This window comes from Ursus arctos, unplaced genomic scaffold, assembly GCF_023065955.2.
Source record: "Ursus arctos isolate Adak ecotype North America unplaced genomic scaffold, UrsArc2.0 scaffold_33, whole genome shotgun sequence".
Taxonomy (NCBI): domain Eukaryota; kingdom Metazoa; phylum Chordata; class Mammalia; order Carnivora; family Ursidae; genus Ursus; species Ursus arctos.
In genome coordinates this window covers 28,754,474-28,774,450 of record NW_026623019.1, presented here as the reverse complement: position 1 = coordinate 28,774,450, position 19,977 = coordinate 28,754,474, and the positions used below count along the sequence as shown (strand labels likewise).

The following is a 19,977-nucleotide window of genomic DNA, read 5'->3' as shown; positions in this document are numbered from 1 at the left end:
TAGGTAACCATTAATCTACTTTGTACCTCTAAAGATTTGCTTATTGTGGACACTTCAAACAAATGGACTCATACACTATGTAGTTTTTTGTGCCTCCTTTCTATTACATTACCTAATTTTTCAAGAGTCATGTATGTTATAGCATCTGTCAGTGCTCGATTCCTTTTTATTGCCAAATAATATTCCATTCTATAGATACACCACCTTTGGTTTATCCATTCATCAATTGATGAATGTTAGGTTTTTGAAAACTTTTTACTCTTGTGAATAAAGCTGCTGTAACCATTTGTGTTCAGTCTTTTGTGAGGGCATGTGTTTTCATTTCTGTTGCATACATATTTGGAGTGAAACTGCTAAGACACATGGTAAACATATGTGTAACACTTCGAAGAACTGCTAGAATTTTCTCCAAAATGGTTGCACCATTTTTATATTCCACCAGCAATGTATCAGGGTTCCAACTGCTCTATGTTCTCATCTGTCTTTTTTGATTATAGCCATCCTAGTGGATACGAAGGGGTATCTTACTGTGATTTTCATTTGTATAGCCCTAGTGACTAATGATGTTGAGCATCTTTTCCTAGTGCTTATTGCCCATTTGTATATCTTCTCTGGAGACTTTTTTTGCTTAGATACTTTGCCCATTTTCTAATTATTTGTCTTTCAATTCTGGAATTGTAATAGTTCTGTATATATTCTGGACCCATGACTTATAAATATTTTTTTTCTTCCATTTCATGCATTGTCTTTTCACTTTCTCCCAACTATCATATTTGTTGGGATGTTTTTGTTGGTCTTGTGATTTTTGATTGTGAGTTTTTATTTGTAAAACCTTTCTCTGAGAATTCAGTGTAACTTGTTTTCAAGGAACATTTTTTTTTTTCACTGAGTATTTGTGTTTACTTTTGCCAAATGCCTGAGCATATACCCTCAAGTAGCAAGTTGAAAGAAAATTCTCACACTGATGTGCAGGAACATACAAAGGACATGATGACAAGCCCAGCCTTTGTGAAGGACGCATTTGTTTTCTTCTACATCCAGAATCAAGTTTGGATAACATTTCTTTTTCATGCTCTCTGCTTCTGCTAGGCAGGCTTTCTTCTAATAATCTCTCTCTCTCTCTCTCTCTCTCTCTCTCTTTCTCTTTCTCTTTCTCTCTCTCCCTTTTTTTCCCCTCAGAATCTGTGCACACAGCATGGCCTCCAGTCAATCTCCATCCTTGTTAGGGCACAAAGCCCAAAACACAGTCCTCTCCCAAATTTGTAGGATCTGTGGGCAACAGTATTTTGTAGATGTTCTTAGAGTAGGCACTGGTTCAGTGCTGGTTTACCCTCCTGAAATGCAGTTGAGGCTTCATACTGGACCTTAAATGTGATTTGTTTACCTTTGTTTAAAATGATTAATTGATTTTAATGTTTGTTTTAGATGATTCTAGCAGTCTTAGATGTTTTTTAACCAGAGGGGTTCAAGATTTTGAGTGTACTATACTACAGACACAAAAATCTTATGCAATGTTATCACTTGCAATATAATCCCATCCACCACTGGATGTATATTTTCCCTTTTAAATGGTTATGATTTATTTGATATAGGGTGTAATAAAATATAAGACTGAAATTTTAAGTTTACTGTCTTAGAATTGAATATGAAATTTTTCATGAATTCCACATTCCTTTTCCTTGTATTTCTATTCTTTTCAAGTTTTTATTTAAATTCTAGTTAGCTAAAAAAAAAATAGTGAAATTAGTTTCAGGTATAGAATTTAGTGATTCATCACTTACATAAACACCCAGTGCCCTCCTTAATATCCATCACCCATTTAGCCCATATCTCACCCACCTCCTTTATCAGCTTTCAGTTTATTTTCTATGGTTAAGAGTATCTTATGGTTTGCTTCCCTCCCCCCTTTTTTTTCTTCCCCTATGTTCATCTGTTTTGTTTCAATTCCACATATGAATGGAATTATATGGTTTTTATTCCTTTTTCTTAATTACAAGGCTGTCATCTCTGTAATTCAATTGCTAAAATATATGAGCAATATATGCCTTTATGCATTCTAATTTTTACCAGATAATATTTCACAGTAAAGTGCATGTATTCCTTAGTTGTAGGTTAAATTGAATAATATTCTGCTAGAATATAGTTATTTCATTTTTATTTCTTCAATCAGTAAATATGTGTGAGATGCTGGGTGCCAATACGTAGCTAGATACTGGAGATACATGGAATTTATAGCTTGAAGACAAAGCTGACATTAACCTATAAGTATATAAATAATTATTGCAATAATTTATGCAAAGGCTGGAAATTGCAGCATGCTATAAGTGAGTAAAATAAAGAAATCTAAACTGGACAAGAACATAGAGGAAAAGTATTCTAAAATGTAATATTGTGAGGGGCGCGTGGGTACCTCTGTCATTAAGCTTCCAACTCTTGATTTGGCTCAGGTCATGATCTTAGAGTCATGGGTTTGAGCCCTGCATTGGGCTCTATGCTCAGCAGGGAGTCTGCTTGAGATTCTCTCTTCCTCTCCCTCTGCCCCTCACTCCCTCAAATAAATAAATCTTTAAAAATATATATTTTTAAATATAGTATTTTGTCCAGGTTCTATATTCTAGGAAGAAGTTAGCTGGGTGTAGAAGTGAAGGAAGGTCATTCTGTGTGAATGGAACAGCCTGGAAATAGTCCTAATTTAAGATGCCTGATACTTTGGATAATTTGAAAGAAAGTCAGTGTGATGTAACATTATGGGGAAAAAAAGTACATTAGGGCTAAATTCCAGAGGAAGGATGGGTTTTGATGGCCAGCGAAGGATATGAACCTGAATCTTAATGCCACAAAATAGTTTTAGCCAGGAAAGAAACATTGAGAATTGCATTTTAATCATATTACTGTAGATGCTTGTAGAGAATGCATTCAATGGAGGAAAGAACTTATACAGTGCTTAAGAAACAATTAGCAGGCTGTTGCCTAGAGGAAAGAAGAAATGTTGATGTCTTGAATTAGGAGAGAATACTTAAGATTACCATCAATGAGTGTGGGATTCCCAATTTAGCATGAACCCCTCCCTCCTTAACACTCACAACCAAATCAGATTTAGCTGATAATTAAAATAAGGATTACAAGCTTATGAGAAGCAAATTCAAGTGTATTTTATGTAAAGCACTTGGAAAGAAAAAAGTTATATGGTATAGTACCTAAAATCAAGAAATATGCTTCTACTTTCATTTATTGAGGTTTGAAAGGCAACTGGGCATATTTATGATATTTCTTGGAGCATTTGGTTTCAAGGCTACTTTTTTTAGTTCTACTGAAATTGTTCTTGCATTGGTTCCTTCTCTTTGGTACCTTAACATTCTCTCTAGCATTTTATATTCACTCTACTGTCAAATTTAATTATTTACTCTTATTTTTTGTCTCATTGGATCAAGAGATTAGAATCATTTCTTTCTCATTGTTCGCATTATTTCGCTCATTATTTGTACTGGTACTTCATTTAAAGATAGTATAAATCTATGAATGTCATTAACATATTATATCTATTAAAATTATCCCTATTAGTATTCACCATATTTTTAAATACTTATTTCTTCACTAATAAATATGTATCAAATATCTGTCAAAAAGGGCTCAGTGATTTCAAATGTCTACTTTGCTGTAGGTCACTCATTATCATTATGTGTTTTAGCAGCAGTAAATGTAAATTAAAATATTTTATGGTTTTCTGCACAATGGTTCTACCCTGGTCACTCTAACATAAGAGTGAAAGCATATATTATATATGATCTATTTAACTTCTGTTAGCACGGTGTTTGAAAGTTGTGTTGATTATATAGTGCTCAAATCTAGAAGTTCTGTGTAGAGATTACATGTTGGAACTGTAATTTGCTCATGGCCCCCTGCATTTTCTGATTTCTCAGGGTGTAGATAATAGGATTTGGTAAGGGTGTGATAACAGTGTAAAACACAGCAAGGACTTTATTGCCTGCAAAACTATTTAATGGCCAGGCATAGATAAAGATACAAGGTCCAAAGAACAGAGTGACCACAGTGATGTGTGCAGACAGTGTGGACAAAGCCTTGGAGAGCCCTCTGGATGGTCTTTGTTGTACAGTGATCAGGACAACAATGTAGGAGACAAGCAGGAGGATGAAACAGGTGAATGAGAGCAGTCCACTGTCAGCAATGACAAAGAATTCCAGGGTGTATGTGTCCACACAAGCAAGCTTAATCACAAGGGGAAGGTCACAAAATATATTGTCTATGACATTGGGGCCACAGAAAGGCAAGTTTACTATCAATACCATCTGGCTCATGGTGTGTACAAACCCAATTGTCCATGAAAGTATCACAAACCCACTCAGCAGCCTGTGGCTCATGATTGTCCTGTAATGCAGGGGTTTGCATATGGCTACATACCTGTCAAAGGCCATGGCTATCAAAAGAGTCATCTTAGCACCCCCAAAGAAGTGCATAAAGAACATCTGGGTCATGCAGCCCCAAATGGAGACGGTCTTGTGTTCGTTGAGTAAGTCTGTGATCATTTTGGGTGTGATGACAGTGGAGAGACACATATCCAGAAAGGAGAGGTTTCCCAGGAGGAAGTACATGGGAGAATGAAGAGTGGAACTAAATGTCACTGTGACCATAATGAGAGAATTTCCCAACACAGTAGCACTGTAGATTAAGGAGAATGTTACAAAGAAGAAAATCTGAAGTTCCCATTGTCCAGAAAATCCTAGTAAAATAAACTCAGTCACTACAGATCCATTTTTAAGATCCATGTACTTGTTTCAGAAAGGCTCCAGAAGTTCTTTTATACCAAGAAAATAAAAGGGTGTCTGGGTGCCTCAGTCGGTTAAGTGTCTGACTCTGGATTTCAGCTCATGTCTTGATCTCAGCTCAGGTCTTGATCTCAGGGTTGTGAGTTCAATCCCCACATTAGGCTCCCCTTAAGGAAAAAAAAAGAGAGAAAAAAAAAATAAATCCACAATTAGCACGATGTTTTCCTATTTCTATTTGATGATAATAGCTGGTGATGTGAGAATATATCATTTTAAATATATTGGCATCACCATCTATAATTTGAAATTATTTTATGGGTCACATCACTTTGAAACAATATTCTTATAGTCATGCATTAATTAAAAAGCATTTGACGGAGTGGAGGTTTTATTTTCTATTGTTTTATTCTATCAAATGATATTCTTTTATCAATTCATCTTGACTGTCACTAATTTGCTCACTTAGAAAAATTAGGCAAGTAGTTACATTAGTATTTTTTGCCTTTTATTATCACCATTACTGTCACCTCTTGAGATCATGTTACAACAATATATAAGGAATATAGAATTTGGAAGTTTAGGAAATTGCTCACTGAAGTCATTTATTGATCATTCAGTGTTTCTAAAATAAATGAAATGCACATGCGCATACACATACATACAACGTAGGGGCTGATTTGTACATGAAGAAAGTCTTTTAATTCATTAAAAATAATTTGCTTTTTAGTTTCTGTTGTATAGTGTTCTGAGAATTTCACAAAAATGGACTCATCCTCAGATCTTTATGAACTTATTTTCTCAATTCCTATATTACTATTGTTCACAGTGAGAAGTGTGTGCCTTGTGTGTAAATGTATGTTTGTGGTGGTTAAGAAGTAAATAGTGAAATGATTGAACCCTAACATAGATTTTACTTTGGTTGTAACATATTATACTAAAGTATTTTTACTTGGCTTTTTAGATGTTGTTCATAGGAACTAGAGTGATGAAATGATCAATAACTATTAAGTGATTACTATGTGCTAAACTCTGTCCTAAGTGTTTCACATACATTAACGCATTCAGTGCTCATGACAGTTCCATTAGGGGAGTATTATTATTATTATCCTCATTTTGCATATAAGGAAGCTATAGTACAGAAGTCTTTAATGACTTACAGGAATGCAGCTAACAAGGGTCAAAGCTGATACTCAAACCCTGTCAGTCTGGTCATGAATTGGGTCCATACTAATATGCATATTGCCTCCAAAATTAAAAGAATATGTATTTATGGTTAAGTTATCAAGTATTGTTTGAATTCATATGTTCCATGTGAATTCCTTAGGAGATATGCTTCGACAGGTCTGTTGGAATCCTTCTATGTTACAGTTAATTATACTGTATTTTCTTAGACAGAAGGAATCACTGCTTCACCTCTAGAGACAATCTAGAGACACATAACTATCAGACAAAAAATAGCAATAAACCAAATAAAGACATTTAAGTGAGTACATGGTGTATGTGACACATCGTAAGAATTTTAAAAGAATGGAGACCAATTCCAAGTGACACTTTCAGCTATGGCTTCAGGCTCACTTGTTGTTGTCTTCACAACACTTAAAAAATAAACATAATCCTCATGGCCAGTACACAAAAAGGGCAAAGCTTAGAGCATGTGTGAGGGTTTATGGGAAGAAAACATTAAGAGCAGTGCGTAGGAGGAGTGGTACATTTAGAAAAGAGACCGAATGCAGATCGGAAGGTGCATAGGAAGTGTCTGTTCTCTTTTCTCCAATGACCTGTAACTTTCTCCTTGTTTTTATTTCTACTCAGGCCCTTGTCAACATGTCCTACCACCATTATCCAGCCTTAATTCCCTTGATTGCTTTCCTATCTTAGATATTTTTAAGAACTGGATAATTTGTACAAATTAGGGAAAATAAAGATGAAAGTGATGTTCTTGTTGGTCAACCTCCAAGAGCAGATAGAGTGGAAGTTGAATGAAGACAGTAGGTCTAGAAGAACACACACAGGACAGCCACCCACCACACCCTCTTCGAAGGGCTGTGTTTCATCATTATCGGGTGAGTGAGCAGGAATTGTGCTTTGGAGACATTCGTGACGGTAATTTTAATAATTAGATGCACTGTGGAGAAATGAAATTCTTAATGATTATTAGATGAAATGAATATGGCAGCTATAATTTGGGAATGAATACACTTGCTACATGGAATTTCATGTCCTGTGATACAATGACAACAGAAAAACTTGGATACGAAATGAATAGAGTTAAGCATAATGCAATTAATATGAATAAAGCCTACATTACAGCTTTATTTCACCCTTTCATTTTAGCTTAGAGGGAAAGCTGGCATTCATTTATGTTGATAGCTTCCCCAGCATGTTTCTCTTATTCTTCTCTTTCCTTTCCCAAGCAAGTTTCTAAAACTATTTCTTTAGTTCTACACGTGATATACCTGTTCTTATGAGTGAATAAAAGCAATATAAATGAAAGGAAAGAAATGATATAGTTTAGACAGAAATTTTATTAATGAAGAAAATTTTCTTCCTCTTCAATAAGCAATTGCGCATTTTGTTATAATTGCTTTTACTCAATTTATGATGTGCTTTTGAGGAAATTAAAGGAAAAATAATTCTATATTAGACTAGAAGGGACTTTGTAGTCATTTATTTCTTATATCTTACTTAGCAAATGAAAAGTCTAGGTCAACATAATTAAGTAAATTTCCCATATCTTAGATGTAGGACCACCCTAAAGAAATGTGGTATTAGGTGAGATGGTGTATGTGTAAGCTTCTGGCCAGGCACAGAATGAGTAGGGAGATGGCATGTGCTGAATCTGAATCATTCATGTAAATGCAAGATTATAATCCAGAGAATTTTCCATATAAATCCCCATTAGGAAAGGAACAAGCCAAGACTTGTTTTATTAAGTAGGTAGATATGAGCATTTCTGCTCTTGCTCATGTGTATACAATATATATTACTTAACCTAAAAATAACTGAGTCACTTAACTATAATGAACTGAGGGCTACCAGAGGGGAGGTCTGTGGGGGGATGGGTTAAATTGGTGATGGGGATTAAGGCATGCACTTGTCTTGATGAGTACCTGATGTTGTGTGGAAGTGTTGAGTTGCTATATTTACACCTGAGACTAATATTACACTGTATGTTAACTAAATGGAATTTAAATTAAAAATATATATATAATTGAGTCAAGTAAATACTTTTTCTTTCATTGTCAGCACTTTAAGTAAAAAGAAATATTTCAATTTTGACTGATTCTGTGTTTTTCAAAATCTATTTATACTTATGCTAAAGTACTGAAGGATCTCAAAAACATTATGCTAAGTAAGAAGCAGGACTCAAAAGGCCACATGTATTATTTTGTTTATATGAAATGTCTGGTGAACACAAATCTATAGAAACAGAATGTACATTAGGGGTTACCTTGAGCTGGGGAGTGAGCGTAAGTGGACAGAGTTTTCTCTCTGTGGTGATGAAATGACCTATAATAAGATTGTGGTGATGGATGCATGACTATGAGACTATAATAATAATCATTGAAGTGTGTATTTAAAATTGGTAAATTTCAGAGTATATGAATTGTACTCAATGAAACTCAAACTATTATACATTTTTTTGCTTTTATTCTTAAATTAAAATTATTGTTAATATGTTAGTTTTTTTGAACAGTTTTCCAGTACTAACCAGCTGCTTTTACTCAAATATATTTCACTATGAGGTAGTTGATGATATACTGCATATCTGATCCAACTTAGGTTTCAATTTCTTTTTTTTTAAGATTTTATTTATTTATTTGACAGAGAGAGAGAGCGAGGACAAGCAGGGGGAACACGGGGCACAAGGATAGGGAAAAACAGGCCCCCCACAGAGCACAGTCCCAGAACCCCAGGATCATGACCTGAGCTGAAGGCAGATGCTTAACCGACTGAGCCACCCAGGTGCCCCAGGTTTAAATTTATTAATGTCCCCTATTTGATTTATATTTTTGACTATCTTATGTATTTGGAAGCATGCCATTCTCTGTTTTTGTTGAGGAAGTTTGTTGATATTTTCCATACTATTTTAAGTACTCATGATTGAGTTTCCTGCATTATTCACATTTTCATTCATTCCCTTGCATATGAGCATTTTGTAGGGAGCTATCCCATTTAAAAAAAAATGAGTACTTATTTATTTACTTATTTGAGAGAGAGAAAGAGAGCCGGGGGTGGGAGGCAGAGGGAGAATCCAAAGCAGACTCCCTACCTAACACAGAATCCAATGTAGGGCTTAATGTGGGGCTCGATCTCACAACCTGGAGATCTTGAGCTGAAATCAAGGGTCAGATGCTTAACCAATGTAGCCATCCAGGTGTCCCAGGACTTCTCCCTTTTTATTTCTTTAAGATTTCATTTGTATTTGTGGTGTAATGGTCAGTTTTATACAGAGATTTTCTGCCTATCTAGTTCAGGTCATTAATTTTCCCTCGCCTGCTCCTTCTCCAGCTCTCATTATGATGTGCCTATTTACATGTCCTTTCAGCACCTGAAATGATTAAAAGAAAAATTGAGTTTCTCGCTATTACATTGTTTTCAATGCTAGTATGAGTTAACTGGAGGCTCACAATTTGGTTTTCTTAATTTTCATCATCATTTTTAATCACTAACCATCTACTGCCAAGTTTTACTTGTCAATATCATGCTGAGAGCATATATTCTTTAACTTTGTATAAAAATTCTTGGCTTGTCGGTCACTGTGAATGTGATCTCCAGTGAGAGAGAATTTGATATCTCAAAAGCCACAGCTTTTCCTTCCAGCCAATACAAAATTGATTAAAATACCATCTTCAGTATATTAAATCTCTAATAAATTAGCTCTCGATGATGTTTCCACTTACCTGTTCTAAAGACACAGTATGAAGAACAGTATGTTCAAGGGGATAATCAAAATTATAAATCTGCTTTTCACTCTCTGCGATGCTCTGTGTATGAATGTATATATTATCTTCTTCTTTATAAAGATGTGAATCATTTGGAGGCAGATGTGTTGGAGCTCTGGGAATCCGTATTTCAGTGGGAGTTGTTAGGGCACTGAGGCTACTGCCCTAGCAGGACCAGGAGAGATGTTTGCACTTAATTTCTAGCCCTGCAACATGCTGTGGTTCTCTCTGAGCATTGGCTTGATTACAATGGGCATGACAGTGTTGGTTGATCGGTTGTGCTATAGGATAGACATCTTTGAATTAATGGATGCTTGTTTTCCCTCGTATTACTCCAAGCTATCCTCTTACCTTCCTTCTAACAACTTTGGGTAATTTTTTAGATGGATAATCTCCAGACTTTTCTAAGCATAACATCCTCAACATAAAAATAGATCTCTATATGTTATAAATTTACTACTGACAGCATATATTATGTTCAACATTAATATAGTCAGGAAGTAGAAATTTTAAAAGACAAAGTTAAAATAAATTATGCTAAGTAATTTAAAATTTGAAATGATACATTGATGATACAACCGTATGCTTGTTAAAATTTAATAATTATTTATGTGATTTCCAAAGAATATCTATATGGCACAAAATAGTTTCACAATCATTGCCCCCTTTACTATAAAATATTAATATAAATTCTTGTTTTAGAGATATTGCTTTTACAAAATTAATCATAATTGATTACCTTGGTGTACTTTGTACCACAGGCTTCAATAATAACTTGCCAAGAAAGGTTGTCATAAATAACTTTCAAATTGGCTGGTATTTGCAAGTTCTTATTTAATTCCTGTCAAATTCACCACTTAACCCATGGCTTAATGTGGTGTTTGTCATAGACACTGTGTTTATTATAGGAATCATTACAGTTGATGAAAGATTATTAGATACAGATGTTGAAATCATCCATACTTTTATATAACACAAAGCTCCTTCCCATAAGACAAATCTGATTCTACCACAAATCATTTAATTTGAAATCAGTAGAAGTAGTTTTCTGTGTACTGTATGATATTGTTTGCTGATAAGAAATGCATTTTATTTATTGTCATATTGTTTATGAAAGCCATTTTTACAGTGGCTGAAAACAGAAGTATTTTCTCAGTAGAATGTGGCTTTTCTCCTTTTGCTATTAGTTAAGAAACATTCAAGAACACTTTTAGTGAAAACTTTAAACCATTTATTAGCTGGTGAGTGTTAATACTGCAAAAAATTTGTGGAGTTTTATGTATTTTGTATTTCCTTTTTAAATGTTTTGCTTATCATGATCACTAGCTAATTTATCAAGGTACAGTGTAGATTGTTGAGTTCATTGTTAATAATAATGGAAGTAAATCCATATTGTAAAATAATGTTTCTTAATAATTTGGAATGTTTTTAGCCAGCTTATTGTCAGTTCTCATAGCTTCTTGTTCTTTTACTTTGTGATTTAGCTGACAAAGGGCTCATATTATGGTAAAATTGTCAACCCTATCATTTTATAATCATTTATGTGTTTTAATAACTAGAATTATCTTCAGTGCAAGGCTTATTGACACAAATTTATTTGAGCTCCTTATGAAGTTTTGGAGAACAAATCAAATTAAAATACAATAATGTACAGGGTGCCTGGGTGGCACAGCGGTTAAGCGTCTGCCTTCGGCTCAGGGCGTGATCCCGGCGTTATGGGATTGAGCCCCACATCAGGCTCATCCTCTATGAGCCTGCTTCTTCCTCTCCCACTCCCCCTGCTTGTGTTCCCTCTCTCGCTAGCTGTCTCTATCTCTGTAGAATAAATAAATAAAATCCTTAAAAAAATTAAAAATACAATAATGTAATCCTTCAGTATCCCTTTCTCCCAATTTTGGTACACCTAAGCTATAATATATAGAAATGTGTTCAAAGCAAATAACTGCAAAGAGAACTCCTCTAAATCTGTCTGTCTTTTGGTTAACTCATACCTTATCAGACAAACTTAAGTATCGTAAGTAATGTGACTAGGTATTATACAGAATAATTTTGAGTACCAAAAATTACCTGAATATTAAATATTAGTGAAGTTTACTTATCTTTTCAAGTTTAGACACATAAATAGATGTTCACATTTTTTCTCTATACTTGATGAATTGGTTACGGCCAGCTTAAAAGGTATTCACCCTCCTTTGGGACAATGGGTTTAAATAAATTGTAATGACTGTTTAATTCAATCTTGTCTTGTGGTTCAACAATGGATATTGACCCAATTTAATACTCCTCCAGGTCCCATACTTTCTACAGTAATAGTTCTTTACTTCTTGAATGAATATTCACCCTCTATTACTGGCCAGGGTAAAATTCTGTGATTCCTCAAATATTCCTTTCCTGTCCTCAAATGTTTAATATTCCCAATTTCTATTGTATTGCTGTATATTCCTTGGTGGTGGGGATTGTATTTAGCATTTGCCCTTCATTTAATTTCTTACTTTTGGCCAATTTATTGAGTGAATTTGCTTTCTGTTCTCTAATATCCTTTAACTCTCTAGTGTTGAATATACTGTCCTTTGATTTCCTCTAAAAAAAAATTCTGGGGACAAAATTTTGGTGTTTTAACTTTAAATTTATTTTCTAGGACTATAAGTTCTTATAGTGCAGATATTGCTCTTAAGATATAAGGAAACTCCTTACAACTAGTTTACAAGTGGCTAAAGTGAGGCCTTGAAATAGGTATTGAACTCAGCAAGTCTCAAATTTTCTTGGGCCCATACTGGATCTCAGAATCTTACTATTCAGTCCTGACCCCAAAGAACTCATTGCTAAGTATGATGATACAGGTATGCAAAAGGCAAACCTTGTTTTATGGAGTTTGCAAATTTCTCCTAAAAGAGGCTATCTTTCCCCCAAAAGGCAACTTTTGTCTTTAATGGTAGACATTGATTGGCTGCACAGAGAAGCAAGAAGAAAATTCTAGGCAGAGATAATTATATATAGGGAGGTATGGAAGCACAGAGTATTCTGACATATTGAGTGAACAGAAAAAAGCTTGTATGTTTGAAATATGTGATAGCTTGGGTGGTGAAGAAGGGAGAGTTTTTGAGGAGGACAGAAAGTTAGGTTAGAATAAGAACTTCAAAGGGTCTTAAATATCAATCAAAGTAGTTTGGAATATATTCTGTAATTAGTGAGGAGCACTTGAAATGGTAAAATAGAGACTGAAAAGAATTGAGTTTTCACATGGTGATGGTAGTAGCACTGTGAAGTAATTACTGTGTTATTTTAATAACCTAGGTTTAAAAAATGATGAAACCTGACCTAAGGCTATGGAGGGTAATGGAGAAGAGGTTATGATTAAATTATCAGGTAGAATTGTGAAAATTTGGTAACAGAGTGTGCACAAATGATGACACATTGAACAGAGTAAGTGGTGAGTTCCATAATACTGTCTGCAGATGTTCTATGTCAGAATCAAATAAGGTAGGAACTTTTGGACTGGCAGCGTGAGGAGCCTAGTGGACTTTCTCTCCAACAAAACAAACACTTCACTCGTGAAACTTATAGAGAGCAATAATGTACAGTCTCCAGAAATTGTCCAAATCATATAGAAAATAGAGAAATGACCACTTAAGAAAACCGACCAAGTCTTAAGAATAGCAGTCTAGCATTTAAGCCTCCCCCCACCCCATGTCTCCTTTTGGAACTCCATATTGTAGAAGCCCTTTTCTGCTCTACTCTGGGTACTCTAATCTAGGCAGGTGTGAAGAAAATAGGGATTCCCTCTCCGCATGATCCAGTCTAGCATATGTTCTTACGTTTTACCCTAGAGTGGTAAGGACTTAAGTGTTAAACATGTTCTATTCCAGGTGAATACCAAGGAAATGATGAGGTTATCTTTCCCCTTTCCTCACCTACTTGTAGAACAGAGATTCCACCTATATAAGGTATTTAAAGAAGTCAAACTCATGTAAACAGAAAGTAGAATGATGGTAGCCAAAGGCTGGGCAGAGGAGTAAATGGGGGAGTTGCTGTTCAATGGGTATATAATTTCAGCTTTTCTGGAATTTCTGCTGTACAACAGTGTCCCTAAAGGTAACAATACTATATTGTGCACTTAAAAATTTGTAAGAGGCTGGTTCTCATGTTAAATATTCTGAGCACAGGGGGCACCTGGGTGGCTCAGTTGGTTAAGCATCTGCCTTCGGATCAGGTCATGATCCCAGGGTCCTGGGATCAAGTTCCACGGCAGGCTCCCCACTCAGCAGGGGATCTGCTTCTACCTCTCCCTCTGCCCCTCCCCCCTTCTTGTGCATGCTCTCTCTCAAATAAATAAATAAAATCTTTAAAAAAGTAAATAAAATGTAAAAATAGCAATCATTTAAAAAATGTTCTTAGCACAGCAATAAATAATAAAAACAACAACAACAACAACTCTATTCTAGACATGACAGGATAAGAACACCATGGCCCCCCTTAGCACCCCTATCCTCAAGCTTACTTAATGTCATGAACTTAAAGTTCATGCCAGAAGTGGCAAGTTGAGATGACCAGAACCTTTGTTCTCCTAGTACCCACTCACACAGGAGGATGTCACTTGAGGAGAAATGGGCTGCTGTCCCTGTCCTCAGCTCTTGTGCAGTGGTACTCGAGCTCTGCACAGAGGAACAGGCATACCGTAAGGATGAAAATCTCCATAGTCCTATCTCAGGGGGCCTGGCTTTATTTGGAACAGAGCTTGGAGAGTTCCATGTAACAATGCAATGTCAGAAACAGTGGAGCTCTTTGTGAAGAGCAGTTAAGAGAGCACTCACAGCATCATTATACTGGTATCAAGAAACCAAATTGCATAGCAAACTGCAGTTTAAAAGATAAAAACAGTGACAGGCACAAGAGAAACCCTACTGGGATCACAGTCAACCCTGGGGATAAGGAAGGCTGTGTGCATTCAGTGGCTGTACCCACTTAGAAGAAACCAAACAAAGGTGTGGAGCAGAAATGAGAAGATTCTCCAAGCCACACATAGTTTCATCAACAAAGGGTGGAAGCTTCAGTGACACAAAAAGATTAAGGGCAACCTCTGACTAAATACTGTCTGAAAAATGAGCAACACTGAACCAAGAGCAACTCCTAGGAAGCCAAGCTTTAAAAAAAAAAAAAAAAAAAAAAAAAAAAGGTCACACAAATTCCTATTAGTCTGGAAGACACTGTGTGAGTGCCGAAGTCTGTGCACCTCTTAGGAAACACTGGAGACAGAGCATCCAGCTATTAGTCCCTGAATAAATGTGGGGCAAAAGTGTAAACTCTGAACTGTGATAGCAGCTTCTAAGCCATACACATGTCTACTAGTTAAGGGTAAAATTCTACCTGGCCTAGGAGACTTCAGCAAAACCACCAACCAATAAGTGGCTTATGATGTCCCAAAGGTAACCAAGCTGAAGATTAAAAACAAGAAAAAAAAATCTGAGCAAGGACATCATAGGCTACATACTGCAGGGATGGTACACTTCAGAGTTAATTCAGCCAAGGTACTAAACAACCACCCAATCAAACAGTTCCTATAACATCAATATGAAGAGGAGAGGGTTTAGTAACCAGAGTTCCTACAATACATTATAGAAAATGGCCAGTTTGGGAGCACTTGGGTGGCTCAGTCAGTTAAGCTTCTGCCTTCAGCTCAGGTCATAATTCCAGGGTCCTGAGATTGAGTACCACGTAGGGCTCCCTGCTCAGTAGGGAATTTGCTTCTCCCTCTCCCTTTGCCACTACACCCTGCTTGTGCATTCTCTCTCTTTCACTCTATCTCTCTCTCAAAAATAAATAAGTAAAATATTTTAAAAATAAGAAATAAATTAAAAATGTCCAGTTTTAGCCAAAACTGATGAGACATGTGAAGAAACACAAAACTATGCCCCATACATGAAATAAAGGTCAATAGAAACTGCTTTTGTGGGGACTCCAATGTTGCACTTAGCAGAAAAAAACCCTTCAAAGTAACTATTATAAATATATCCAGAGAACTAAAGGAAAGCATGCCTAAAGAAGAAGAGGAAGGTATGACAATATCTCATCAGGTAGAGGGTATCAAAACAGAAATTATTTTTTTAAAGTGGAGATTCTGGAGTTGAAAAGTACAATAACTCCTTCAAATGTAGAAGTCACTAAAGGAGCTCACCAGTTGATGTGAGCAGTCAGAAGAAAGAGCCAGTGAACTTGAAGATATATCTGTAGCAGTTATGCAATCTCAAGAACAGATGTAACGAGAAAATGAGGAAAAGTGAACAGAGCCTCAAAAGAATGACGACACCATTAAGTGCACCAATATATATGTAATAGGATGTAAATTTTGGCTTCTAGATTGGAGCATTAATCTGATTGAGATCTTATTAATTCAAATAGGGAATGCAGGAAAAATAATAGGTTTGGGACGGTAGGTAACTTATTTAGTTATCACATTTGGGGCTTCAAATATCTTTGAGATACACAGGGCATGGCTCAGTAGAAAGTTGAAAATAAAAGTCTGCAGCTCAGAAATGAGGAACAGAAAGGAGAAAATGAGGATAAGTATAAACAACTACCACCTCAAAGGCTGGATGAGCAAAAGAGGAAGAGACATTAATCAGAACCCATAAATGCTGCTGGATCAGCGTCACCATTAATGGTGTTGGAACCTTTATCCTATTACTGAGTAAGAAGATAAGAGCTATGCACTTGATGAAGCTTTAGGAGCCTTGGATCCTTCAACCTTGCTGATGCTGCTGAGCCCCCTAAAATAATTCTGGAGTCCACAGTGCCCAATACTGCTTCTGCCTGAGCCCAAAGCTGAGGAATGTAAACTTCTCCCTTTTTCCTGCTGTCCAATATCATGTTAATGTCTCCCACTGATAGAACCTGATAGGGATTAAGTTTGCAAGGGAGTTCAGGAAATGTAATTTTCAGGCTTGTAGCTATCTCGTCTAGAGAGAGGACTATAGAGGAGCTAATAAGGGACTGAGAGTCATAAGAGAAATATTCAGAAGCATCTTCCCATTTGGTTGCTCAGCATCCATGCACATCACTCCACCTTTATTTAAACTTCCAATCAATAACAGTTGCTTCAAAATAAAGATTCATTTATCCTACATGCAAATTAAGACATTCTCCCCTTTTTCTCCAAGTGTAACACTAAATATTCTCATAAATTACTATATCCATCTCAGTGTAGTGTTGGGATCTCCTCTAGTTTAGTCATAATCCCACAGGAATATTCTGTAACCTAGAGACTAAATGGTAAAATTAATCAACAACATCTTCTTGGTGAGGAAAAATAAAAGAAAAAAAGGAATTTGAAATTTCTTAATAGGGGCGCCTGGGTGGCATAGCGGTTAGGCGTCTGCCTTCGGCTCAGGGCGTGATCCTGGCGTTCTGGGATCGAGCCCCACATCAGGCTCCTCTGCTATGAGCCTGCTTCTTCCTCTCCCACTCCCCCTGCTTGTGTTCCCTCTCTCGCTGGCTCTCTCTATCTCTGTCAAATAAATAAATAAAATCTTTAAAAAAAAAAAAAAAGAAATTTCTTAATAAATGCCATAAATACACAATTGACATAATACACAACTCAGGAGGAAAATATTCTTAGTTACTATAATCATCATTTTCCTACTGATGGGTCATGATACTCAGTTGTCCTTGGTTGTTTTCATTTACTTCCAATTGCTTTCTTCTCTTGTCTTCATGTAGTATCTCCAATAATGATTCTTTACTTGGTGGAGTGAATTCAATTTAAAATTTTATTGGCTCATGCCCTTCTCATTTACTTTTTTATTGAAATACAATAAACATAGAATATTATATTAGTTTCAGGTGTACAATATATTGATTCAGCAATTCTACACATTACTCAGTGCTCACACAATACATGTAGTCACCCCTAGTCACCATTAATGTTATCCCTGTGCACTGTTTTTGGGAATGTAAACTGATGCAGCCACTGTGGAAAAATTTTCATTTGCTTTTATTACTTGATATGCAAATATTATGAGGCACCACAGAGAATCACTTGAGTCTCATACATGATTTCCCTACCCTACTGAGTAACATTAATCCTAGTATACCTTGACAATTGGGATCAGTCTTTTCAGCTGGCTTAATAAGTTCTTCTATTAAATCAGAGGTATAAAGAGACTGAAATGGCTGGTGACTTCGACCTTCAGATCAATGGGAAATTGTTTTATCCTCTTGTTGGAAAGAGTTATTTATTGAAAACATGAAGGAGGGGACAGGAAACAGATTTATGTTACTAAAATTGAGATAGAAAATCAATCTATTAAAAAGCATAGATTTTGAAGTTAGAGGGAGGATCTAATTCTCAGTCTAGTACTTGCAATTTCTGTGGCAAGTTCATTGAATTTTATAATTCTCAGTTTTCTACTGAAAATATGTTAATAATATGCTCTATTTTCATTGTTGCGAAGTGAAAACATATGCAAAGTGCCTCATCCATGGTTAGAACTCAGTAAATACTTATTTAGAATCTCATTTAGTTTATAAAAAACTGAAAATTACAACATGTATGAGTGGGATTATATTGGAATGGTTTGTATTTGGATGCATGATTCAGGGTGTTTTATTGCAGATATATACTTGTGTAGGGAAGGATTACCATTTCCCAAAATGTGACTTAGGGTTGATACAAAATTGAATACCTCAGTGTCTTTGGATGATGATGATAATGGCAACAATGATGATTATAATGTTTCATTTAAAAGGTTGATCTGGAACTCACTTGCTTGGTCTTTATTTTTCTTATTGCTTTCCTCATGTCTTTGTTTCTGAATGTGTAGATGATTGGATTTAAAAGGGGAGTGAAAATTGTGTAAAACACAGAGAGGATCTTATCTATGGATACCCTGTTGAATGGCCATATATAGATAAAGATGCAAGGTCCAAAGAACAGTACCACCACTGTAATGTGGGTTGAAAGAGTGGACAAAGCCTTGGAAGACCCATGGGAAGAGCGATGCCGGACAGTAATCAGAATGATGCTATAGGAGATGAACAGAAAGATGAAACAGAACAAAGAAAGTAGTCCACTGAATGCAATGACTAATAGTTCCAAGATGTAAGTGTCAGTACAAGCAAGTCTGATGACCTGAGGCAGATCACAAAAAAAGCTATCCACAACATTGGGGCCACAGAATGGTAAAGTTACTGTGAACACCATTTGGCTCATTGTGTGCACAAAACCAGTGGTCCACGACAGAAGTGCAAGTCCTATGCAAACACGATGGCTCATGATAGCTTTGTAATGGAGGGGTTTGCATATGGCAATGAATCTATCAATTGCCATGACTACAAGCAACATCATCTCACTTCCACCTAAAAGGTGAAGAAAGAACATCTGGGCCATGCACCCTTCATAAGAGATAGCCTTATATTCACTAATTAGGTCACAGATCATTTTAGGAGTAGCAAAGGAGGCCAGGGTCATATCAATAAAGGAGAGGTTGGCCAGTAAGAAGTACATGGGAGAGTGTAAGTGAGGGTCCAATTTTACTATAAAGATAATAAGGAGGTTACCTAATACAATGGCTATGTAGATAACAGAAAAAAACAAGAAAAAGCAAATCTGTAACTCACGAAGCTCTGTGAGGCCCAGCAAAATAAACTCAGACACCATGGAGTGATTTTGTTTCTCCATTTGTTTGACTGTTGGCATATGTTACCTAAAACAAAATCAAAATAGGTAAAAATCTATGAATAAAGTTGAGAGAATACATATACACTTAACTTTGCTCCCTAAAATCCACTGAAATGTGCAAAAAGAATCAAAACTGTTGAATAACATTGAATCCAAAAATTTTTGAAAAAAGAATAGACAGAATTTCTTAGCAAAACTTATGAGGAATTTCTGCCATAAACTAAGACATTTGAAGAAAATTATAGTTGGCACTACTTAACTCATATCTTCACTCATATTGAAAAGAGTGAGTATCTGAATAGGTGAAAGAAATGAGAAGTTCTTTGCCACCTCTTTTGAGGATAAGGTATAGATTTATTGGTCGTCCATGGGCAAAGAAGGGGATCCTTCCATCTTGAAATCTACTTCTACACTGCATGTCAGTGAAGGAGAGGCCAAAGTAGTTTTCTAACTGAAAAGCAGGACCAAGAAAAATGAAATTAAGTAGATGGAATATAGAACATGGAGAATCTAAGAATCAGTTCTCTAGTGGCTGCTGAAAGTCAGATGAGCAGCAATAATAAACACTATGAGT

General features: G+C 35.9%; 2 protein-coding genes across 2 annotated transcripts; both read right to left on the bottom strand.

The window, feature by feature from the left end:
* Positions 1-3,845: 3,845 nt before the first annotated feature.
* LOC113249478 (olfactory receptor 4L1-like) lies at positions 3,846-4,784 on the bottom strand. Its single transcript, XM_026490985.3, has one exon. It carries the CDS (start codon positions 4,782-4,784, stop codon positions 3,846-3,848), a length of 939 nt encoding a protein of 312 aa, XP_026346770.2.
* A 13,680-nt stretch (positions 4,785-18,464) lies between these two features.
* LOC113249477 (olfactory receptor 4K13-like) lies at positions 18,465-19,406 on the bottom strand. The gene has a single exon (XM_048218363.2). The coding sequence runs from the start codon at positions 19,401-19,403 to the stop codon at positions 18,465-18,467; it is 939 nt and encodes a 312-aa protein (XP_048074320.2). The 5' UTR covers positions 19,404-19,406.
* Between the last annotated feature and the right edge of the window lie 571 nt (positions 19,407-19,977).